The sequence below is a fragment of the Mastigoproctus giganteus genome, chromosome 1 (genome assembly GCF_048544385.1).
Source record: "Mastigoproctus giganteus isolate SK-2022 chromosome 1, ASM4854438v1, whole genome shotgun sequence".
NCBI lineage: Eukaryota > Metazoa > Arthropoda > Arachnida > Uropygi > Thelyphonidae > Mastigoproctus > Mastigoproctus giganteus.
Window position 1 is genome coordinate 210099452 of NC_143575.1, and position 27239 is coordinate 210126690.

Sequence of the window (27239 nt, forward strand, 5' to 3'; positions counted from 1 at the left end):
AGATTAGAGTATAAAATACCAGGCAGTTGTAAATTTTTGCCATCAAGGTGCTGTAACATGACATAATACATTCCATCTGGCTCATCATCACTGTCATGTGTTCTAATGGCTTGTAGAAGTTCAGAATATTGAAAAGGCTGGTTATATGGAAGCAGTAGAGAGGTTCAAAGTTAACGGGTGACTGTTCAGTGGTGGTCTAAATTTTCTGGAATTGCAGGGAGTAAGCTGATGCTGCTGAGATCCGGGCAAGTTTCCAAGGCATTTGCTATATCCAGAGGAGTGGAGAGTTCTTGCCCATTCCAGGAAAGAACTGGAGAAAGGATGGTTGGAAACTACCAGAAAGCTGCCTAATTTTCTTCCATATTAATCTGGAGTCAGTGTTTCTATTTATAATAGATGTAAACCAAGTCCAGGAATCTTTCTTGGCTTGTCTTTGAATGAGACCCACTTTAGCCCTCAGCTTCTTGTAGTTAACAAAATTAACTGTGGTTGAGAATTGCCTAAATAAATTCCATGCTTCATTTTTTTCTTCTTCATTCCACCAATAGTTAAATTGCCATTGGGCTAGGGGATCTGATAATGGAACTGAGTATTTAGCTGCTGATAAGAGGAAAGATGTGATATACTCCATGACTTCATTTATGGGCTGTAGTTGTATAATTTTCTCATCCACTGAAATTTGACCCAGTTGGCTTCAGAAAATTTCCATTTCCTGCAGGGTTGGGCTAATAGTGGTTGTGTGGTAAACAGATTACAAACTGGAAAATGGACTGCCCAAGGATTCATCCATAACAGACCATTCCCTGACTGGAAACAGTATTTACTGTAAACTGTACGCCTTTACTGTAAACCCCTGGCTTTTAGCCGTGAAGGATATTGTGTACGGCATGTGCGTTTGTATGCAATAAAGAGTTCTTCTTCTTCTTCTTCTTCTAGTATCTGGGAGCAAATGGAGAGATTAATTGCAGAAGTTTGTCCAGTTGGCAATTGTATACAAGTGCATGTGCAGTATTAAAAAAAAATGCCGTCAGTAAGCCACGAGATAAATGAACAAATATTTACCGCCACTTCATATAAAATTAGGTTTAATGCAAAATTTTGTAAAAGCTATGGACGGACTGGAGATAGCTTTCAATATTTAAAACGAACATTTTGAGAGTATTAAATCCTCTGTAACTGAAATTCAGAAATCCTTTTAGAAAGTTTGTGAAGCTTTTTTTTGGGCAACAATTTTGGGCAATATTTTTCTATAATAGGGGTGGGCAACCTCCAGCCCACGATCGTGTGTGATCTGGCCCCCAACTGTTTTCAAAATACGTATAATAAATGGCCCGCCTAAGAATATCTAGCATGAAATTATGTTTATTTTAATTTTTATTATATTTGCTGTTATTAAATTGTTTTTAACATTTTGAATGCACAGTGCCTAATGAATCATTTGAATTTGGGCCATATCACACTCGAGTAAGGAGCAGTGTTGCCAAACAGTAAGCAAGCATATTCTGGCAACACTGGTAAGCAGGCATAGACTTACACACAGTCAGTAGTGGTTCTCGGAATCTTGGCTGTGTAGAATGTGATTGCAGATCAGTCAGGGAAAGCATATCATGCGTTTCAATGGCAAATGTCAGTGAATAATCGACAGATAAAAGTAAATAATTTGCAGAGGATTTACCATTTTACTTTTATGAAGGTATTTATTGAAACCTATAGCAATGCATAATTGAAAATCTAAGATTATTAAGGTTTTATAAAATATTTGTAATTATAATAATTTTCAATTAATTTTTTTTATAATTGTACACTATAACTGTATTTTTGTAATTTTATCTTGAAGCCCATATTAATAAAATTAATTATATGTATGAGTATGTATAAATATTACAATAAATAAAATAAAACTGTTTATGACAATATTTTTATTATACACCATTTTGATAATCCTAAAAATCGGGGAAAGCTAAAAAAAATTTGGCCCGCATGTACCTCTCAGACATTTTATTTGGCCCACCATTTAAAAAGGTTACCCACCCCTGTTCTATAACATACCTCCTCCATTCCCATTAAGGTCTTTTCCCAGATTACCTTGGACACATTAGTGGCAAACACAGTAAATAAAATTTTTTATAAAGATATTGATACCATAAAGAAATGTTAGCAGGGAAGAGAGAAGCCCAGTACTGGCAGATTATTGCTAGACATTGATCTGAAGGGTTCTGGATCATTACAAAAGAAATGGGGGGGGGGGTAGGATTGATTATATTTTATGTCATTTATTGTAATATTTGTTAATTTCAATAAGCATAACCTGCATTCCTCTCAAAATCTGTGGATGCCAAGCAATATCTAACTAAATTTGAATTTGGCTCATAAAAATTAATAATATACACCATATTTCAGGAGGGAAAAACTCAAAAGTTTTAAAATTTGTTGTCCAGTGTTACTGACGTAATCACTCAAGTGAAATCAAGCTTCAACACTAAAGGAAACAAGATCCAAAATTATAATTTCACTAAATTAATAAAGGCACAAAACCAGTGACAATAATATATATTTTTTTTTATCAAGTTCTTAAGTTGATGCATTACATAAATAAGATACTTTTTAACAGCCCTTTGTATAATTAAATAAGGCATACCCATCTGCAATGCAAGTTTTCTCGGGTGTTTTTTGGGCGACAGCAATAAATGCTGATTAACATTAAGATTTTCTTCACATAGCAATGAAGGCATCCAGGTCCTTTTTTGTCACTACTTGTTTCCCAAAAGCAGATTAATAATCATGAAAGTGTTGATTTATTTGGTACTAGTGAATTAGAAATCATTCTTAAAATTCGGCTTTGATGTTCACATATGATTTTGAACAAAAGCATATTTTGACTATGCACATTTGGATAGGAATATGATATGATGGCTTCATCATGAACAAACTGGAATAGATGTATTGAGTAAGAGTAACATAACCACTATTCTGCATCTAGAGGTATATATACAGCATTGCCACTGATGTCGTTTGTAAGAATTGCATATGGTTACCGAAATGAGAGAAATCAGCTCTTTCAGAAAATCTGGATTGTGTGAATTTTGAATCATCTTCTACTTATAAAAAACTCAGACTGAAATCTCTGAGGGACATCAGAAGTATAATCCTTTACAATTTCACTTTTAATAGGATGGCAATATGCATTATAAATAATCAAAGAGTTGATGTTAATCAGAATTTTTAAGAATCCTACAGGATCTACAGAGGCTGTCAGGCTCAAACATCCAAGAAAATTGGCACACTTGATTCATTCTAAGAATGAAATTAAATGACCTGCAAAAATATGAAAATTACATTAAACAATGGTGCTCACACAGATATCTTATAATAATTTTCTTTGGTGACTTGTTTTTTTAGCACAAGAAAGTATGGGACTTTTCACCCACTCTGTAGAAGTACTTTCATCAATGACAGAATTGCTTGACAATGTGTATTATTTCACAAGGGAATTTATTACTTTATAAAGGAATGCTATGGAATAGTTAGTAATTGAAACCATTTTATTTATAAAATAGTATCAGTAGTGGCAAATTATGTAAGAAGGCAGGCTTATACTATAAAGCATTAGCCAAAAAAAAAACCCACCTTTCCCAATTTTTGTAAGCAACATTAATGACTCAAGTGAAGTTCAGTACACCATCATAGTTACTGTTTTATTGGGTAGTTTTGAGAATCCATTTGTGAAATAAGATTACATTACTTTGAATTTGTTGAGCAAAGTTACTGTACTATTGGTCAATCAATTTGTATAAGCTGGAATGAGTCCTATAATCAACTTTGACCAGTTGTATATCATAGAGATTTTGCATTATCCAATACTACGTAATTGAACAGAATGAGAAAAAAAAAAAAGTGAAGTAAAGAAAACTTTGATTTTTTATTTTTTCTATTATTATTTCATGAAAATATGTGCAATTTACCCATAATTTATATACAAGAAATATACACTACACCTGTACATGCACCTCCTTCAATACACCAGCATGACTGACATTTATCAGGATAATAATTTAAGTCAATTTAAATTTAACCTTAACACTAGTGTACTTGAAACAGAGTTCCTGCATTGAATGCTTGTGTAGAGGCTTTTAAAAATGGATGGTGATACTGCTTCAGATCAAAGATCTTTTATTAAAATTGAAACTTTACATGGCTGAATGCAAACACAAATTTATGGATAGTTTCAGGAAGCATGTGGTGAGTCAACAGCAGATCAGAGCACAATTTCACACTAGTCTCAGCAGTTTCATCAAGATCTAATCAGGATTGAAGACAAACATTGCACAGGCAGATTGAGAACATGCACAATGCAATGACAGTCATTACTACCCCCATTTTGGAGAAAGAGAGATGCATGACCTGTGAAGAAACAAGGAATACTGAAATCGTTTGTTCGTTGAATTTTAGCTGAGGTGTTATAAAATTGAAAAGTTGCTGCCTGATGCATCATACATTTGCTGTAAGATGAACAATGAGCAAAACAGAGAAATTGCAACACAGTTATTCACAGGTTACCAACAAAATGTTTTTAAAATGCGTTGTTGTCACTGTTCAGACACGGACAACTCTGAACCTGAACTGAAGTCATAATCAGCTCAGTGGAAGCATCCGTCTTTGCCACACATCTCTAAATGTTGCCAGCAACAACAATCAAAGGTGAAAAAAATGGTCATTATGGCCTAGGATTATGATAGCATTACTGATGACCATGTGTCACATGGAAGATCAGTAACTGGAGACTATTATGCAACATTTCTTTACCAAAAGTTATGCCCAAAAATTTCTCAGAAGTGGCCACAGATTTGGAAGCCAATGTACTCTTAATCTATGGCAATGGTAGGGCTCATATCATAAAGTCATATCAGCTTGTTTTCGCTGATTACAAGTGGGAAGTACTACCTCACCACCCTTATAGTCCTGATGAGTCCTCGCAAATATGATCTGTTCCCCAAGCTCAAGGAACCATTGCATGGACTTTGCCTTTTAGAAGCAGTGAGAATGGCCACAACCCAATCCAGACAGCTTACTTCAGCAGATGGTTAAACAGCATTCAAAACCCAAATATTGGGAAGCAGACATAAGGCATGAAGGAGACTACACTGAAAGTTTTCAAAGTAAATTGTGTTATAAAATAAATTCACTTTACATTAACCACTTTTATACACTACTTTTTGGATAACCCTTAAACAATGTTGAGCATCATCAGCAGGAAGTAATCTTCACCCCAGGAAGGTTCTATTGTGCATTTGGTGGGTAACTCAGGGACATGAATTCATGAATTTTTGCAAACCAGTTGCTATGCTACTTTACTTCATACTGTTTTGTCATGTTACTACAAGTGCATGTTCATGGGCTAATTTGCATGTTGCATGGGCTAAATAATCCGCAATAATTTGTGGGAGAAAACCTCACTCCCTCTGCCTGAGATTAGCTAACTTATAGACCGAACACAAGAAGGCTTCAACAATTCCTCCTATCTTAAAATGGGATTCAAATCCAGGCCACTCCTGGGAATACTCAAGAATAGTTTACCTTTAACTCTTACAAATCAATAAAATCATCACAGCCAAAAGTCTACTGCCAGATACTACAAAGCATGAGTGTTGCACTGCTAGAAAAATATTCACCTTAGAACAAACTTTTGAAGTCATAATTCATCACAAAAATGTGCATCCTTACACTGTTTTGATTATGCAGGGCAAATTACGGGTCTTTGATGAAGAAAAATTCCAAATCCACCATATTTGCTTGGCAGAGAGATTCTTTTTCCTTTATTAGCATGACAGATAGGCCCTCATATTTTAACACAGGTGTCCTTGCACTGATCTCACTAGGCATGTTGCCTACTGACTTTTTCAAGAAACTTGATGTATATTAATTATTTTTTTAGATGTGGCCTGCATTACTTGAACAGGGAATTCCACATGTGGTCTCATAATAACCTTATACAGTGGAATCATACACTACCTATCTCTATAAGCAATTGCTTGATAAATCATCAACAGAATACCATAAGCCCTACTTGCTATTTGCCAGCACTACTCAGAGACCTTATGTTTACCTGTATTATAAATCACAAATTCCTTTCTTCTTCTACCTCTATTTTTATTTAATCCCTCCAAGTGTATGTTATTTTGGGGTTGTTATTATAAAACTTTTGTTTTGTAACACCAAAATGTAATCACATTTCTGATGCCACTTATGTGCCCATCCCTTGACACCTATCTAAATTATCCTCAAGGAGTACAGTATGACACTGGTCATTAACCACTCTCCCATTCTTCACATTATCTGCAAATTTTGATATCATGCCTGGTTTCCCTTTGTCAATTTCATTTAAGAAAATCAGAAATGGGTGCAATCTAAGCATGGTGCCTAAAGGACTGCATTTTCTAACCATTGCTAATTCTGAGGAGTTACCATAAATTATAAGCATCTGCCTCCTGTTGTGTAGCCAACTAATTATCCAACTAAGGATCATATGTGTGACCCATACATTTCAACTTTTACAGTGCATGCGTACATGCTCTCTCTCTCTCTCTCTCTCTCTCTCTCATGAAGGATCAAGTCAGTTATTTTATATTTGTTCTTTGCTAGAGTACAAATAACTATGTCAAAATTATTTCAAATCATGAGTGACACTGTCACAATAGTTTAGCAAGTTCATTTAAACAAGGTGTTTTCTTTTCAAAACCATTGTACCCTGATTTGTTCTTAATCACTGTCTCTATGATTTTTCTTAGCACAAAAGTCAGATGTTTTGTTTGTTGTTGTTATTTGGTTTTTAGGAGCATTAGCAACTAAGGCCATATTGCTCCGGGGATATGCGGTGGTCATTCCCTGACCTTTCCGCATCCTTCGTATTTGGTGGTCATGGGCTTGAACCCCAGTCTAATCAAGAAGAGTATGCTACGCACTGCTGCTACTGCCCACCTGGCTACGGAGGCGGCACACACAAAAGTCAGAATGACTGGTCTGTAGTTACTCACTTCAATCTAGGAACCACCTTTATGGACTGATAATGTTTAACCAACTATTTTCTCATCCATCTCAATGCACCTAATGTTGTTTCCTTTGAAAGTTATCTCTATCCTACATTAAACTATGCCTTTCAATGAATATATTATTTCTGTAGTACATTACAAATAATAATAAATAATAAATGAATAAAATAAAACAAATAAGAAATCTTTTTAATGGTACCAGATCTTGTTGCTCATATTCAGTGTGTATGTTCACAGGCCAATCTGAGGTTGCACAAGCTGAAAAATCTAGAACAACTCACAGGGGAGCCCTACTCCTTCTGCCTGAGATTTGGCTAACTTAACCTGAAGAGGACTTCAGAAATTCTTGCAGTCAATGACAAAAGTTCAAACCCAAACATCTATAACTGAGTGGCAGATGGAAATGTACCCTGCCAATTAAGATGCCCCATAGGACTTCCAGGATTATTACAGCCCGACTTATATCTGTATTTGTCATATACCTCAGAACTTCTCACCGCACTATATCTGAACCACACTATATTTGCTCTATTAAACTAGCCATTTCCTTATTTATCCATACTGGTATCCTCCTTGTGCTATATTTTCTTAATGGAATATATGCATTCACAGCTTTCCAGTTATTCCCCCTCCCCATGTTGTTTTCCCAGTTGATAGAAGTAATGTAGTATCTAGACTATCACAGTCCCCTGCCCTTACCTTTAACAACTAAGCCTTCACTAAGGGTCTCTGTACTACGGTCAACCTCATAATACTATCAGGATTGTGGTGATGATCAGATCCAGCATATCCTTGCTCCCTAGTACTTTCCCTATCATGCTGTTGCAGATAACATCCAGTCATTTTTAAGTCAACTACTATAAACAAATGACTTTAAAATTGTTTCCCCCACCATCAGTTTCTCTCCTAGTTGCTTTAATCAGACTGAAATCTCCCAATGGGAACATATTTACCTCTTCCATTGCAAACAGAGATTCTCATCATACTCTTCACAGTTTCCTGGTTTGTAGTTTAACATAACCCACTCTCATTTTTCCTCTATGTCTTACAACTGAACACCATACAGACTACTTATAAGGTTGCCTGTTATGTTACTTTTGACGAGTAACATGTACCCCCATCTACTCTTCCTAAATACTATATGTGTCATAATAAAACTCATAATCGCCTATTTATGGGTGTCAAGAAGTTTCCGTTAGTTATCACTTTGCCACATGCTTAGTTATTTAAGCTTGTTGTTCCTTGTCATTCCACAGCTTCCTGTTCATTTAAAACATTGCTATTCCCAGCACATCTTTCCAATATCAGAACTCTGATTTTACGGTGTGTATTAAAAGAATTCTTGAAATGCACTGAGGAGCTATGTTGATCTGTGTTATCATAGAAACACTTCTCTACTATCCACTACCCTCCTCACTTTTAAAGTCTCCTCACTGGCACAGAGGAAACCTTTTGCCTTTATTCAAATGTATTCCATCTCTACAAAACAGATTCCTTCTACCTACTAAGGTATGCTGTGCTGATAAAAACTTTCCTCTGAAAGCCTTGCTTGCAGTCCCTCTAGTCAAGAATTAATCCATAATCCAACATAAAATCCAGGGGTCAGCAACCCTTTTTGAGTGAAGAGCCATTTTTGATCTAATTAAAAAAAAAAAAAAAAAAATCAGAAAAGCCACATCTCAGCTGAAGCTTGGAGGAAGGGGGGGGAGTTTTTTAAGAAATGGAATAGAGTGGGAAGGTGTTTTATTAAAAAAATATATTTTGAAATATTATTTACTAATACTGAAAAAACGTAACGAACATCCAATTAGGTAAGAATTAATGTGACTTTTGCTGCTGAGTTTCTTGAGTGAGTGAGTCTTTCAACATCAGGTGAGTATGCCGTAATTTTCATCTTTAAATATGCTGAGAGATTCACATTATTCAGACAGTTCCTTGATTTATTTTTAATATAGTTCATGTTCCAAAAGATATGATCACAGAAATACACTGCTTGTCACACATCTGGACTAAAAGTTTAAAGAGCCATAGTTACATGTTCAAAGAGTGGCATGCAGCTCACAAGCTGCAGGTTGCTGATTCCTGATATAATCCATCATATCATGCCTGGGCAGAATTGAAGATGTATGTACATTACGATTTTATTAGCAAAATTTTTCAGCTTGCTCCCATACTTATCCCACATATTGTCGTGTGTGGTTAATAATATCAGTTCCCAAATGAATAATAATGCTCTCTTTATTTCCTCCCCAGAAAACTAACAACCTGTTGGTAATGTCAATTTTACTCCTGGCATATACATCCTGGTTAAATGATTTTAACCAGGGTTATCTGCTGGATTAATTAAAATAATATGATTTACTTAATTTTAGAGAGGCTCTTCACACAGTCCTCTATTAATCTCATGCCTATGTTAGAGAATTGTTGTGCTGGGGACAGGTTGCTACAGTGGATAAGGGGATAGTTAACTAAATAACACGAAGAATTGTTATAAATGGACAATGCTCTGAATGGAGCATTGTCCATTTGTAAGACCAGTTTTATAAGTGGTGTCTCTAAGGGTTCTGTGCTGGGGCCCTTATTGTTTTTAATTTTCATTAATGATAATAATGATGGTATCACAAGTTTCACATAACATTTTGTGGAGACTCAGATAAAAAAAATGGTACTAAACTTTAATGCTAGTGCTTGCAAGTTTTACCTCTAAGTCAGTAATGCTAAGTTAAATTATTAATATGCGATAGCACACTCAAAACTGTTGAAGGTGAATTGGGTTAAGGATTATAATACAGTCTAACATGAAGTTCTCCGGTCATCAGGTATTGTTCAAGATATACAAGATTTTTGCCAGTAGAGAAGTAATCCTCTCACTATAAAAATTGATGTCAGACCACATCTTAAATATCACATGCAGATTTGGAAACCTTGTTTCAAGATACTCGCTTGTTTGAAAGTGTATAAAGGATGAACAAAGATATTCTTAAAAGGAGAAACTTCAGGTTTCTAAGCTACAAACTGGAAGGTAAGAACACAGGTTCAAATTAAGGAAAGATAATTGTAAGTTAGGCATAAGAAAATTTGCCTTTGGTCAGAATGATCGACTGGAACAAGTTATCACTTAGTTTTGTAGAGTAGCTGGTTTATGTAGATAAAGTGAGATTAGGTATAGTCACCTTGTTTAAGTGACCTCATTTTATGCTGATCTGTTATAGCATGAATACTGTTAAACTCCACATGTAATTCACTTTGAATTAGCCCCACTTATCAAAGTAAAGCTTGAGTCAAGACCTCGCATTAATTAATCATTATTATCAATATTTAGCAATTTTGTTATTTACAAAATTTTTTTCAGAGTAACAATGCATTGATGTAAATATTTCCTTTCTTTTCATATCATCTATCCTCATTGACAATGTATTTTTATCCAATTTTGCAGAGCAGGACATGGTCAGGCATCTATGTTACATAAAGTGAAGCATGACTACACCTGAAAAAAATAGATAAAATATAAAAAAAGCCTTTTTTTTTTTTTTTTTTAAATAGCACATGCTATGTTATAAGCTTTGCATTCTTGTATTGTTCTGCCATGATAATATTAACTTTGTTTTGGAAAAAGAGACTTACTACAGAGGAAGGTAGTATAGTATTACTTACCTTGTTTCCCCATCCCACATGTTTAAATATTCACTTGGTCTCCACAGTACGCTGTGGTGTGCTGTGTACTTTGTATGAAAAAGAGTTAACTAATCTTTCTTGATGAATGCCAAGTGTCCTTAATTTCTTTATTCCTGTTCTTCAAGGAGAAAAGAAATAATTTGGAGGAAATTTTTTTTTTTTTTCACAAGACAGAGCTACATATACTTCATGAGCACTTCAGTGATTCAATTTTATGGAGTGTGTAAAAGATTAATTCTACTAAAATAACTGACATGATTAACAAGTTGAGAACAGAAACCCAGGCTGTCAAAAGAGAGTATTAATAAACAGGCAATTGCAATTGTGACAAAATGTTGTTCAGTTGTCCACTGTGATCACTGCCACTAGGTGGCAGTGATCACAGTGTACTGATGTGGGATTTACTTAAAGATATAATTTACCATCAGGAAAGGGTTTTTGCTTCCATAAAGGTGAGTACAGTGGTCTCAGACAGTTTTTAAATTCTGTACAGTGGGATCAACTGATAATGTTACCAACAGCAAATTAAGTGGGAAACATTCAAGGAATTAATCGTAGAAGCTACTAAAAGTTTCATACCTATTAAGATATATTGTTCAAGGTTTAAGCCTAAATGGTTATCAAATGAACTAATGAGACTCGTGACAGAGAAGAAAAATGCATGGGATGCATATAAATTATCAGGTGACAGAGAAGCCTATGGCAGATATAAGCTAGTCTGTAATCAAGTCGCAAAGGAGGTTAGGCAGGTGAAGGCAGATTACAAGAAATCATTGGCAAAGGATGCTAAGAAAAACAGCAAGGATTTCTTTACTTATTAAACTCTAAAAGGAAGGGGATGAATCTAATTGGTCCACTTGATATTGATGGTTCGACTGTTGATGATCCCGCTTAGATAGCAAACAAACTGAATGAGTATTTTGCATCTACATTCACACATGAGGAGTTATTAAGATTTGAAAATGCCAGAAGGTTATCAAATTGTAACAGGGTGCTTAATGATTTTGTAATAACTGAAAGCAAAGTGGAGGAGAAATTGTTGAAGTTAAACATAAGAAAGGCACCTGGGGTGAATGGGATCTATCCAGTTATATTAAAGAAGGTGGCAAAGGAAGTAATGAAACCCTTAGCCATAATTATGAGAACATCCTTGGACTCAGAGGAGGTCCCCACGGACTGGAGATGTGCAAATGTATCACCAATTCACAAAGGGGGGATCGAAGGGTGACACGAGTAATTACAGACCAGTTAGTTTAACTTCTGTTCCAAATAAAATAATGAAGTCACTGGGTTAAAGATGCATTGCAGGATCATCTAGACAAGACTGCAGCAATAATTCAGACACAGCATGGGTTTGTTAAGGGGAAGTCTTGTTTGACAAATTTGATTGGTTATTATGATGTGGTTACAAAGGAACTGGATGCAAAAAATAATTTTGATATCATATACTTGGATTTCAGGAAAGCTTTTGACACTGTTGCACATGGAAGACTACTGTACAATTTGGAGCAGAATGGTATTAAGGGTAAGTTGCTACAATGGATAAAAGGATGGCTGAGTGGGAGAAGACAGAGGGTGGTAATCAATGGGTGCTGCTCTTCGTGGACTAATGTTATTGGTGGAGTCTCACAGGGTTTAGTGTTGGGCCCACTGTTGTTTTGTATATTTATCAATGATATTGATGAAGGTATATCAGGCTTAGTGTCGAAGTTGGCAGATGATACAAAGGTTGGCAGGGTTGTTAATGACAGTAATGGCAGTGTGCTACTACTGCAACAGGATCTAGAAAATTTTGGCAGATGGGCTGGGAAGTGGCAACTGAAGTTTAACCTTGATAAATGCAAAGTACTGCATATCGGTAGAAGTAACCCCAGAGAAACGCACCAACTGTGTGGTATTACACTTAAGGTGGTAGAAAATGAAAAAGATCTGGGAGTAATTGTGCAGTCAGATATGAAGTTTTCTGAGCAATGCAGACAGGCTTCCAGGGCAGGTCATGGGGTTTTGTCAATGATATATAGGAATTTTGCTAGCAGGGAAAAGGAGGTGATTGTCCCTCTGTATAAGGCAATGGTCAGGCTACGCCTTGAGTACTGCGTACAGGTCTGGAGGCCTCATTTTAGGAAGCATGTAGATTTGCTTGAGCATGTACAGAGAAAGGCAACAAGATTGGTGAGGGGAATGAAGGGATCCTCTTACCAAGAGAGGCTTAAGTGCTGCAAATTGCAGTGGCTGGAGACTAGGCACCTGCGCGGTGATCTGATTGTGGTGTATAAGGCCTTGAGTGGGTTGAGCACGCTGAATTCTGATGGGATTCTTCAACTTGTTCATATTACGAACCTAAGGGGGCATAAATTCGAATTAAGGAAAGACAGATGTAGAATAGATGTGCAAAAATTTGCCTTTAGCCAGTGGGTGGTTAATTGCTGGAAGAAACTTCCATCTGTCATCATGGAAGTTGATAGGTTAAATAAATTTAAGGAGGAACTGGACAAACATTTAGAGGGAATGGTAGTGTGAATTTTTTTTTTTTTTTTGGCTGATACTGCATAAGCTCATAGACTGCTTTCTTGCATCACATGCCACTACTACTAAGGAGATATGTGAATGCTAGAGACTTCTAAGCTGAAAATATTTCATATGTTAAAAAAACCATTAAATATTACACATCTCTTATTTCAGAATGTAAATGCCATCAAAAAAATGACTACATTTTTCCCTAACTGTATTATATTTGACTCACTAAGTCTCCACAAGCTTATATACCTCAAGTAACTTTCCAAGGCTTCTGGTTTCAAGGCCATCATCATGTTTCACAGTTTTCTTGTTTCTGTTTGATACAGCATTTCGTGATCCACCAAGTAGTGATGCAAACTGACTTAGGGGTAAAAAGACCTAATAATAAAGTTTAATATATTATAATAATTCAATGTCAAGCAAACTAAACTTATGCAAATTATATTTTTAAAACATTCCTCATAAATATATATAAATTAAAAAAACTGAATGCGCTAAATGTAAATTATTTAATAGCATAAATAAGATTCAAAATATAATTAAGAAAGAGTTTCCATATTATTAATAGCACTAATATCACTTATAACAGGTATTATAACACTAATATCACTTATCACACTAAGTAACATTTACACCTGACATATCCAGAAAAATGCTCATTAAACAAATAAAAATGCAAATCAATGTAAACACTGCATTCAGACCGAAGTGACACTGTGTAGGTGGGAAAAACCACTGCAACACCTACAGAGATTTCCATTTTTGAGCCATCAGTATATAAACGTAGAAAGTGAGTTCGCTTATGAATGCTCTCCATGTAATCGGACAGTTACGTATGTGAGGGAGCATTTTCCCCAATTATGAAAGTGATTATCACAAAAAGGCATGTATGTCTTCCATGGAGGTTTTGCATCTCCTGTGCTTTGATATATGTCATGAGGTGAATATTCCAAATTATCATTAGTTCCTGTAATCTGATTCGTGCTAGGCTGGCTTCATTAGATTTGTTTCTGTAGTTAATCATTGACTGCTTTTACAAATTCTGTAATGTAGAAACCTCTGCAAACAAAGGTTTCAGTTCTACAAATTGCAGCTTCTGGAGAGTAGGTACCTGCAAGGTGATCTGACTGAGGTGTTTACGGCCTTGAATGGATTGAATAAGCTGAATGTGAATAGCATCCTTCCTCTTGCTGAGATTACACACGAGTAGGCATAAAGTTAAGTTGAGGAAGGATGATAGAAAGATAAATATGCAGAAGTTTGCTTTAGCCAGTGAGTGGTTGATTGTTGGAACAAGCTTCCATCTGTTGTTGCGGAAGTGGATGGTTTGAAAAAGTCAAGGAAGAACTAGACAAATTCTTGGAAGGTATGGATAAGAGAAGTGTGTAGTGCTTATTTTTTTTGGTGATGCTATATAAGCTTTAGTTATGTGGGCAAGATAAAATGACGGCTCAAGGATCGTCTAGGGGAGCCTGCAAATGCTATTAAAACCGCTGATTACAATAAGTCTGCTGTGGCCGAGCATTTTTGGGAGAGGCAGCATCAAATCTCACCAGAGGATGCGGTTATTGTGGATCAAGCGCATGGGTTTTGGGACAGTAAATGGCTCGAGAGCTTACGAATCAGTTCATCCGACAACAATATCATGAAAAGGGACAGAGGTATGCACATGCATCCTCTGTTTGAAACCATTGTCCTAAGTACGGATGAACGGTTTTTCTTGGCACGCTCCCGAGCTGTTTCTGCTTCCAGTTCAGACCATCCGCTGACTGAACCACGTGTATAAGTACCATGAACCTGTTATATAAGGAAGTGTTGCAGGAAGTTTTGTTACTGCTGAGGAAGGAAGCCAATGCTTCCGAAAGCTCCAGGTTTCTTATCGTTTTTATCGCTTTTAATCCAGTTTATTTTAGTATATTTTATTGCAAGGATTTTATTACAGTTTTAATGTTTTCACAATGTATATAATTTAATTTATTATAATATCAGTTTTTGTAAATACATAGTGTAGTAATTTTATTTATTTTAATTTATAAATTTTCAGTTACAGTAAAATACTTATTCTTATGGTTGGTGTATGAGTTTATTTATTGCTAAGATATATAAGCTTGCTTTCTAACATCATTTGCCACTACTACTACTACAAGATATTACAGAATTTGTAAAAAATGTGTATTGTACTTATTTTGGAATGAAACTTGATGACCAAGATAAACATTGTGCTCCACATAAAGTTTGCTGAACCTTTGTTGAAGCACTGAGATTGTGGAAAAATGGTAAAAAGAAGGCTATGCTATTTGCAATTCCCATGATTTAGCAAGAGCCTACAAACCACTGTGATGACTGTTACTTTTGCTTAGTTGATGTAGGGGGATACAATACAAAGAGTAAGAATAGCATTGTGTATCCTAATATTTCATTTGCCATTATACCAGTCCCACATGGAGATAACCTGCCAATTCCATGCTCTTTTCTTATATTGGAGCATGCAGCAGCAGAGAGAGAGTGCTGAGAGTGAAGCTTCTGAAGGTGAAACTGAAGAGAGTCATCGAGTCCCTCCAAATGTTTTCACAGCATGAACTTAACGATCTTGTAAGAGATTTAAATTTACCAAATGAATCTACAGAACTACTGTACTTCGTTCTAGACTTAATTTTTAAAAAAATACTTCTAACATTTTTCCTCATGGTACAGACACAGAGAACAAAAACTTCTACTTTTCTGAGGGCGATTCTATGGTTTTTTTTACAGTAATATAAATGACTTAATGAACTATTAAGAATTAGTTACGATCCTACACAGTGGAGACATTTTATTGACTTGTCAAAATGAAGTCTCAAAAATGTGTTGCTGTACAATGGAAATAAATATGGCTCAATTCCAGTAGCTTAATTTGAAAGAAACATGAGAACTTGAAGTTGTTGGTAAATATTAAATATGAAGAAGATGGTTGGGTGGTCTGTGCTGACTTTAAAGTGATAGGCATGTTACTTGGACAGCAATGTGGCTACACAAAAATGCCTTGCTTTTTGCAGTTTGATCCAGGTAACAGACTGCCCCTCTTTAACAAACTGTCAAAGAGGGGCAGTTTGTTACCTGGATCAAAGAACATAGTTCATAAACCACTGGTAGATCCTAAAACTGTCCTCCTTCCATCCTTATCAAACTGGGTTTAATGAAACAATTTGTGAAAACTTTACTTCAGGAAAGTCCCTGCTTAAACTACCTTAGTACTAAATTCCCATCAATCACTCAAGAGAAGCTAAAACAAGGTATTTTTGTTAAACCTCAAATTTGCAAACTGATAAGGGACCAAGATTTTGAGGGAACTATGAATAAAAGAGAAAAAACAGGTATAGATTAGCTTCAGGTCTGTAGTTGAGAACTTCTTAGGGAATAAAAAGGATCCAGATTACAAGAATATAGTTGAAAATATGTTGGCAAACTTCAAGAAGCTGGGCTGCAACATGAGTGTGAAGGTACATTTTTTACACTTCCACACAGACTACTAAGAAAATCTAGGAAGTGTTAATGAAGAACAGCGCAAAAGGTTTCACCAGAACATTATAGACATACAAGGAGAGGTGGAACGTCAACATTATGGCTGACTATTGCTGGATGCCAAAGAGGGACTATAAAGTAGAAGGATCTGCAAGAAAATCAAAAAAAAAAAAAAAAAAACGAAAATTTGACCCATCGTAGATCAGTTTTAAAGTGAGGGAGATGAGTGTTTAGTGGACTTTTTACCACATTGCCCAATTTAATAGTGCTTTCGAAATGTATTTAAATATAAAAGTCTGATAAAAGCAGCATTTTTTTTTTTATAATTTCAGTACATAAATTCTGCCAAAATTAATAAAAATTTGTGGAAAATCAAATTTTTTCTTTCATGATTTTTGAAGAAACCTGACAGATGGAAACAAATGGAAGTCATTTTTGAAATTGGCATTAGAAAATGATTTAGTAACACTCTTTCTGAGAAAACATTAGTGAATTTTTGTTAGAACACATTGTAACTGCCGGATTGGTCCGATTAAAATGAAATTTGGGAGGGCTAAACAAATCTTTCTAAAAGAAAAATTTATTGATAAATAAATTAAATTTATAAGGAATTTAATTTATTTTATTTATTTCTTGAAATTATAATTTCAGTATTTTAATCATATATAATAAAGTCAGTATTTTATACAGTCAACTTTAATTTAATTTTAGATATTCTATCTATTATAAATTAAAGTTAGTGCCGTACGATCAAAAAAAGAAATACAATATGACTGTTGTACTTCTGACCTAGAAAGGCTTCTTTCAGCAATAACTGAGTATAACACAGGAAAACAAAGTAGGCAATATGTATCCAATGTTATAAGTGCTAAAATAAAAAGATTCAATTCTTAAATATTATGACAAAGTATATAATTTATACCTGGCCTGACAAAAAACTCAGAGAACTGTTGTAACTCAGCATTACAATTCCCCTTTAACAGATGTATTCTTTTCAAGTTGCTGTAAGTTATAAAAAATAAATACATTTTAAAACTCATGAATTACATAGAGCATACTGCTATAAGCATTTACATACCAGCTGAGTGCTTAAAGTCACACAATACAAACTGAATATACTTCTCATTTAGCTAAATGAATTCACAACCATATTGTATAATATTATTTTGTTAAATTTCATGGCACTCATCTGCTGGTAATGTTCATACCAGTGTATTATGTATGTCAAAAAAAGATGATTAAAAGAACTACCAAATTGTTGATAGCCCAAATTTACGTTTTTTTAACAATGACGAGATGCAGGTACAGGAATCCCTCGAGTAGCGCGATTAATTGGATTAAATGGCATGCTACGCAAAATTGTGCTAATCGAAGTTAATAATCAATACAAAATAGCCTAATTCGTTCCAAGACCTACAATATACCAATCAATATTTTTAAAAATGTTTTTTTATGGCAATTTAATGTACAGCAGTATAAAGCAAAGGATAATTATAAATATTTGCAGTACAGTAATCGAAAGTTTACCGAAATTAACAAATTACAATATATAACTCACTTTATTTCTTTGTAAAATATTTCAAAAGGCTGGTTTGAGCAGACTTTTCTTTCTTCCTTTCATCATAAATTTGCTTGTATGGATACACATCTTTTTCAATGTTCCTGCGAATTTGCATTCTGCGCTCGATATCTGAGTCTGCATCCATGATTAGTTGTTTCAAATTTTCAGCAGCGCAAAATATTCCTTTAAGTTCTTTTAATGTCAACTTCTTTTCTTGAACATTTTCTTCCTCACAAATTTCCACCTCTTCATATGCTCATTGTCCATCAATATTAAGGAGGTCAGAATCACTTAATTGTTCAGAATGTGATTCCAGTAATTCACGAACATCACTGTTGTCAATTTCATCAAAGCCTAGATCTCTTCCAATAAATAGCAAATATTTCCAATATTTGCTATTTATCAATAACAGTGACATGAGTGAAACTACAGAAATCATTTGCGCAATGTGGCAAAATATGCTTCCAAACTGCTCTCATATTGCTGGATGTTACTTCCGACTATGACCCATGAATATTGTCTATTGCTTTCCTGATGTTGTAATTTCTCCAAAATTCAACTAAAGAAACTGCACCATCTCCAGTTGTTGCTTCAATTGCTTGGGCAAATGTTCTGCGTAAATAATAGGCCTTAAAAGTAGCAATTATGCCTTGATTCATAGGCTGTAAAAGATTTGTTGTATTTGGAGGTAAAAAAATAACTTTCATGTTTTCACACAAATCAGAAAGTGCTGGTGGGTGGCCCGGGGCATTGTCTAAAATTAATAAAATTTGAATTCAAAAGATTATTTTCTTCGCAGTAGGCCTTAACTTTCGGACAAAAATTCTCTTCAAATAAAGCTTTCGTGACCCAAGCTTTTCTATTAGAGTGCCAAACAACAGGTAGGCTTGCATTATTAAAACAGTTTTTGAAAGATCTGGGAATTTCATTTCTATAGATAACCATGGGTTTTAATTTCAAATCGCCTTCTGCATTGCCTCCCAATAAAAGTGTTATTCTATCTTTGGAAAATTTATAGCCTGGTTGAGCCTTTTCTTTTTTTGCTAGAAAGGTTTTTGGCATTCGTTTCCAAAAAAAGCCTGTTTCATCAACATTAAATATTTGTTGATCCGTGTAGCCGCCACCATCAACAATTTTCTTTAAAATTTCGGGATATTTCGTGGCTGCATCTTTATCTGCACTTGCTGCTTCTCCAGTCATTGCAACATTATGCAGTCCTGTTCTTTTCTTAAAACTTTCAAACCAGCCTTTACTGGTAGTGAAATTTTCTTCTGTTTCCACTTCAATCACTTTTTATTTTGAAGAACTTGAGTGAACATTTTCTTCAGTTACCGCTCTACCCAAGTTTTCTATTGTTGACTTTTCCTTTAACATTGTAAAAATATTCAAGGCTTTTGTTTTTATGGTCATTGTGTAGATTGGAATTCTTTTTTGATTGCTGTCTTCTATCCAAATGGCTAAAAGACGTTCCATCTCAATTATCGTAACACTTCTATTTCTTGTGGTTTGTGTGCGTGCTGATGATGAAGCAAGCTTACCTTTTTCGTTATATGCACTGGCTTTACTTAAAATCGCCTGAACCATTGGTTCAGGCATTCCAAGATGTCAAGAAATTTGTATTTTACTCTCACCATCTTCAAATCTTTTTATGAATTTAATTTTTTCACTTAATGTTATCACTTTTCTTTTCTTTTTACCAGAGGCACTATCAGATACACTTTTCCTTTTATCCATAGTTAATAATTACGTAATATATAAAAAAATTAATAGAAATTAAAGTAATTAATTAGTATGCACAGTAATTAATGGCAGGAGATACATGGGAGTCTGCACGTTAACATGCAATGCAAGAACAAGTGAAAGCAACTGATCTGCATGTACGTAATAAATGCAGTGCGGCCGGTATTGTCCTTCAAAGTGCATAATTTTATAAAATATTTCAACTGTTGTAACAATACACGTTTGAAATAATGTGTTTCTTTTTATTTTCTTATGGTACAAAAACAAACTAGCTTCCCACACTGTATCTTGCGTTTGTTTTTGTTTATTTCTCAATGGAGAAGGTATGACATAACGCGAAATAAACAATAACTCACTTTTGTGAATAGAGCCGCTTGCTCACTAAGAAAACAAGCGATGTGTTTATATAATGTTCTCTAATGTTATACATACTTTAGCAGTGTATTTACATTCATAGCTTAGTACTGACTTTCGTAGCATCACCAGCTTCAGTTTCTTTAGGCCAAGCCAAAATACCATGCTAATCGAAATTTTGATTCATGCTAATGGAAAATTGGTAGTTAAATATAAACCGCGCTAATAGAGGGATTTCTGTATTACACTAGAAATGAACTGTTCAATATTCTATAGTAGTTTAACATGTATGTTAACAATGCAAAAACACTGTCTCAAAAACTTGCAGAAAAAGAAGTCAGGTGAGGATAAAGTCCAAGAATCAAAGTGGTCACAAATTTTTCTGAAATTATCCTAATCACCAAAGAATTCACAAAACATTGCCATGTTGCATTAGCAATATGGAATGTTGTGTGTGTTAATTTTTGTAAACAATCCTCTATACACACTAGAACTGTACTGGAACATTGAACAGTGCATTCCCAATGTAATGCATGCTTGAAACCTAGTTATCCTTCAGCAAACATAGTGAAACATGTCAATATGTGATATTTATGGTTCTGAGCATTTTTTAGTGACTATGACATGACAAACTGTTATGAACATTACTGGCAGATGGGCATATGTATTAGGCCATATTAATATTACGCAAGATGCTTAATGAATTGCTCTACAGCAATAAGGTATACTTGGGATGTGTGACTTTACACTCATCCTGTATAACTATTTAATATTTTATTAGCGCAAGATTTATAAGTAATATTGTCAATGGTTTTTATCAACTAAATAAACTAATTATTTGTGCATGATGGACAACTATATATATAGCAATCAAAAATTAAAAACAATACTAAAAAGAAAAAAAAAAAAAAAAAGCTTTGTTACTTTCTAGAATCAGTCCTTTAAAGGATTTATTAAGCCTGTTAAGGAAATGAATAAAATAATCAGTCTAAAAAACCATAATGATACAATATCACCTACTCGGTTTACTTGACACAGTACTGCAGTATTTTATGCTGATGCATACCCGTTGAGCTTTGGGTTCCAATCCCAGTTTGCTGTAAGTACGAAACATAAAATAAAATTAACATTTGGTCATATATTATCAATATTAAATGGGATATATACCAAAACTGAAAATAGGTAATTAATAATAGTAAGATTGTTATTGGAACTATAGAAACGAGTACAGATGAGACATCCATTTCATACGGCTATCTGTCCATTCAAAGCTATTGATGAAGAAGCAGTGAGACGGCCTTGCAGATGAATGTAATTTTTCCATTTCCTCTCTAAACTATATTTTATTCTTGTTTTTTCAACATGTTTCTTTAGCTATAAGTCCATACAAATTCAAAATTTAGTATTTAACAAGTAAAATTAGGAATTAATATTAATAATAAATGTGTGAACCAGATACCGCTAGCACACCAAATTGCTAACCAGCACCATCAGACCTTAATGCCCGAAATGCCTGTTATAAATCCAAGTTTTTACGCCAATATCGTAGTACATAACCAGTAGTGCAGAAGAATAGTAGGGTTTTAATTGTGATTAATAAGTAGTTTGAAGGTTTTAATCACTTGTTAGTCATATATCTTTTGTATTTAGTTAAGGATATAACTAATTTAACATTTTGTTCATAACGGTATAGCATAACTTGATAGCATATATCTCGAACTTGATTTAGTAACATATGATTTAAAACTAGATAGCATAATACATATCACTGCATTAGCTTAGTGTAGTATTGTCATTTAATCAATTAAATTTATTAACCTTATTAACTTTCATTGTTAATTAATAAAATTGTATTTAACCAGAAATCATTACCCAGACTAGTGCAGCAAAGTGACAGGCACAAAGTAGCAGGAGTGCTGTGGCTCGTGGGAAGAACCAAAGGTGGAGATTCTCCAATGCATCACAGCCTAAAAAAATGCGTAACTTTTGAGATGTTTGCAGCCCTTTCTGGAACAGAACATGATCTAGTGAAGGATCTTCACTAGATCATGTTCACTAGAAGTGCAGAGCTGTCTAGAACAGGACATGATCATGCCAAAGAGGATGTCTTTGTGTGTGTGCTAGGTGCTGCGAGTGTCAAAAAATTAGGCACCAACTGAGCATTCTGATGGGCGTCTAAGAGATTTTGAATAGTAGGGTAGATATCCTCAAAGGAAAAATAGGGGACCCATCAACTCTCAGCTCCCCAACTCAATGCCAGAGCTCACACTTGTGCATCAGGCAACACAGCAGCAATCTTCAAGAAAGAATGCGCTGGTCCCATAGGAACGTTATCGTCGGTGCCTCAACTGTCAGGGAGACAGGAAATATATTGTGCAAAAAGGATAGGTGAAAGAGAACCAAGATATGTCTGCCAGGGGCAAAAGTTGATGACATTGTAGAGCAGATATCATCTTCTGAGGGCACAAAGGGTGATATTGTTGTACACGTTGGCACTAATGACATTACGAGTAGGAGATCTGTGGATTTACTTAGCAAGTACAGGTCAATGTTAAAAAAAAGTTGAGTCAGAGTTAAATTTAAAAGTGTCTGCAATTCTGCCCTGACACAATAGGAGGGAGTATATGATGACAACCTGGTCAATCAGTTCGGCCCTGGACATATTGTGCAAGGCTCATGAGGTAGAATTTTTCTCAGCGTGATCTGTTCTTATTAACAGGAGAGAATACTTCTACAGGGATGGGATAAGCTTAAACAGAAAGGATGCAAGAATATTTGCTGATGCTATCAAGGCAATAGCAATTGGGTGGACGCGAAAACTGCAAGCTTTGGGGGGGGGGGTTCACAGACTAATAGATTAACAGTTCCACAGGCAGAGGTGGAAGTGATTCTTGCTATTTGTTATTTGGTTTTTTTTAGGAGCATTAGCAACTAAGGCCATATTGCTCCGGGATATGCGGTGGTCATTCCCTGACCTTTCCGCATCCTCCGTATTTGGTAGTGATGGGCTCGAACCCCGGTCTAATCAAGAAGCATGTGATACGCACTGCTGCTCCTTCCCACCTGGCTATGGAGGCGCCAGTGATTCTTGCACTGTATCTTTTGGAATGATCAGCACCCTGGAAAGCAGGTTGCTGGGAATTTCAGGAACTATTGGGAGTCATGAAACAAGTAAATAGATGGGCTATATTAGAGTAACTAAGAGTAAGAACAGATGCATGTATACTTGCATGTACACCAATGGTAGAAGTATAGTAAATGAATTTGAATTTCAAGTCACGAAAGGCGGATATTGTTGGGATATCAGAGACATGGTGACACAGATACAAGGAATGCCGAATTGGAATTTGGGAAGTACAGTGTGTACAGAAAAGATAGACAGGATATAAAGGGATAAGGGGTTATGCTGTTAGTTAAGAAACTCACAATATAAGGAAGTGCATCTAGTTGGTATGGGTAGACAGCGAAATGTTGAGTCAGTTTGGTGTGACATAAGCAGATGGACAGCAAAATTGAGAGGAAGGAGTGTCTTATATGTCTAATGACTCTGATGAGTACAACAAACAACTGAACAGAGAAATAGAGGGCCAGTAAATCAGATTTGTTTTGTAATGTGGGATTTTAACTTCCCAGATACTGGAACTTGTGGGTTGGTCACTTGCACACTAGCAAGATTTTTGAGGATTTATTGGATGATTGTTTTCTACATCAGTATGTTTCAGAAGCAACCAGAGGGATTAATACTCTTGATGTGGTTATCAGTAATGATTATTCATGCATTAAGAATCTGCAGATAAAGGAATCACTAGGTGCAGTGATCACAGTGTACTGATGTGGGATTTACTTAAAGATCTACCAACAGGGGAAAGGGAAGTATTTTTGCTTTCGTAAAGGTGACTACAGTGGTCTCAGATGGTTTTTAAATTCTATACAGTGCAATCAACTGATGATGTTACTAGTAGCAAATTCTAAATGGGAAGCATTCAAGGAAGTAATTTTGGAAGCTACTAGGCTTTTTGTCCCAACTAAGAAATACTGTTCAAGGTTTAGGCCTAAAAAGATGTCAGATGAACTAGACATGTGGCAGAGAAGAAAAATGCATGGATGCATATAAATCATCAGGTGACACAGAAGCCTATGGTAGATATAAGCTAGTCTGTAATCAAGTCACAAAGGAGGTTAGGCAGACGAAGGCAGATTACGAGAAATCTTTTGCAAACGATACAAAGAAAAACAGAAAAGTGTTCTTTACTTATTTAAACTCTAGAAGGAAGGGGATGAATCAGATTGGTCCACATGATATCGATGGTTCAACTGTTGATGACTCTGCTTAGTCAGGTAGCTGACAAACCGAATGAGTATTTTGCATCTACTTTCACACATGAGGAGTTATTAGGGGAGAATTCCAGAAGTTTATCAAACTGTAAGGGCGAGCTAAAGGATTTTGTAATAACTGAGAGCAAAGTGGAGGAGAAATTGTTAAAATTAAACATAAGAAAGACATCTGGGGTGGATGGGATCTAGCCAGTTATATTAAAGGAGGCGGCAAAGGAAGTAATCAAACTCTTAGCCATAATTATGAGAGCATCCTTGAACTCAGAGGAGGTCCCCACAGACTGGAGATGTGCTAATGTATCCTCAATTCACAAAGGAAATCAAAGGGTGACATGAGTAATTACAGAACTGTTAGTTTAACTTTTCCAAGGAAAATAATGGAGACACTAATTAAAGAAGCACTGCAAGATCATCTAGACCAAATTAGAGCAGTATGGCATTAAGGGAAGGTTGCTGCTATGGACAAAGGGAGAGTTGAGTGGGAGCAGACAGAGAGTGGTAATAAATGGACACTGCTCTTAGTGGACTAATGTTATTAGTCCCCCAGACTTCGACGTAGGGCCCATTGCTGTTTTGTATATTTATCAATGATACTGATGAAGGTATATCAGGCTTGATGTCCAAGTCTGCAGATGATACAAAGATTGGCAGGGTTATTAATGACAGAAAAGACAGTATGCTACTGCAACAGGATCTATAAAATTTGGGAAGATGGGCTGAGAAGTGGCAACTGAAGTTTAACATTGACAAATGCAAAGTACTGCAGTATATATAGGTAGCAGTAACATGGATATTGAATGCCAAATCTTTACAAAGACTGAGGGTCACACAGAGAGGTATGGAACACTGGATTTTAAAAATAACCAAAAGAGACCAAAAAACATGTGCATGGATTTGCCAACAAACCATGGTCTCTGACATCACTGAAAGAACAAGACACTTAAAAAGGAAATGGGCAGGTCACATATCAAGAAAAATTAATGATAGATGGATCAAACGAATTTTGGAATGGATACCACTTGATTCTAAATGCTTCAAACACCAAAGATGAGATGAATCAATAAAACTGTGAAATTTGTTGGAGATTCAATGCCAGGTGTTACCACAAACTGCTCAGTCTCCTGCTTTTAATATTTTTGCCACTCCAGTTTTAAGGCCTCAAGCACAACACTGAGTGATTATTTAAAAAGAATTTAAAATCTTTCTGGTTGTTCAGAAGATGAGCAGTTTATCTGTACTCTGTAGTCATCTTCCAATGTAGACGGTGAATGCAAAATGTTTTTGAGTTTACTAATTTGTTTTTTTATCGTGAAAGGTCACCACAACGGAATATAGCATGGAATTGCTTTAGTTACTGCCATCTAATCTAATCAAAGCCATTACTATCTCTTCTTCCAGTATCTGTGAAATTTCAGTGCCTGTTGTTTTTGTTTTTCCATAACAATCCAATGTATTTTTTTGCTATTTCACTATTAGCATTTAGCATTAGCATTAGTAGAGACATATGATGCAAGAAAACAAGCTTATTCAGCATCAGCCAAAAAAAAAAAACACACCACTCCCATTTCACCCCTCCGTTCGCTCGAAATACCTGTCCAGTTGAGCCTTAAATTTGTTTAGGCTATCAACTTCAACAACAAGTGATGGAAGTCGGTTCCACCAACCAACCACCCGCTGGCCAAAGGCAAATTTCCGCACATCTATCCGACATCCGTCCTTCCTCAATTTGAATTTATGCCCTCTGAGCTGATTATTCTGAGCAAGATGAAGAATCCCATTGGCATTGAGCATGCTCAAACCATTCAAAGCCTTATACACCTCTATCAGATCACCTCGCCGGTGCCTAATCTCCAGACTCTGTAATTTGCAAAACTTAAGCCTTTCTTCGTAAGAGCAACCCTTTGTTCCATTCACTAATCTTGTTGCCCTTCTCTGTACCCGTTCCAGCAGCTCTACATCCTTCTTGAAATGAGGCCTCCAGACCTGTATACAGTACTCAAGATGTGGCCTAACCATTGCCTTATACAAGGGAATAATCACCTCCTTATCCCTGCTAGAAAAATTCCTGTATATCATTGACAAGACACCATGAGCTACTCTTGCAGCCCATCTGCACTGCTCAGAGAACTTCATATCTGCCTGAACAACCACCCCCAAGTCCCTTTCATTCTCTACCATTGTCAGTGTAGTACCACAGAGTTGATACGTTGCTCTGGGGTTGCTGTTTCCCATGTGTAGTACTTTACATTTGTCAATGTTAAACTTCATTTGCCACCTCTCAGCCCATCTGCTCAACCTTTCCAGATCCTGTTGCAGCAGCATAGTGTCAGTAGTGTCCTTGACAACCCTGCCAACCTTTGTATCGTCTGCAAACTTGGACATTAAGCTTGATATACCATCATCAATATCATTTATAAATACAGAAAACAATAATGGACCCAACACTGAGCCCCGAGGAACTCCACTAATAACATTAGTCCACGTTGAGCAGTGTCCATTGATTACCACTC

The 27239-nt window shown here is 35.6% G+C and overlaps 1 protein-coding gene across 2 annotated transcripts in view; it reads right to left on the minus strand.

Moving 5' to 3' along the window:
• Window positions 1–27239, minus strand: part of YME1L (ATP-dependent zinc metalloprotease YME1L) — a 214943-nt gene that overhangs the window by 169600 nt on the left and 18104 nt on the right. For both annotated transcript variants that reach the window (XM_090384179.1, XM_090384177.1), the window contains exons 2-4: window positions 21415–21491; window positions 17662–17741; window positions 13488–13616 (exon numbers count right to left, since the gene is read on the minus strand). In XM_090384179.1, the coding sequence (XP_090240305.1) occupies window positions 13488–13616; window positions 17662–17703 (171 nt within the window). In that variant the 5' untranslated portion in view covers window positions 17704–17741; window positions 21415–21491. The remainder of the gene's footprint in view (window positions 1–13487; window positions 13617–17661; window positions 17742–21414; window positions 21492–27239) is intronic.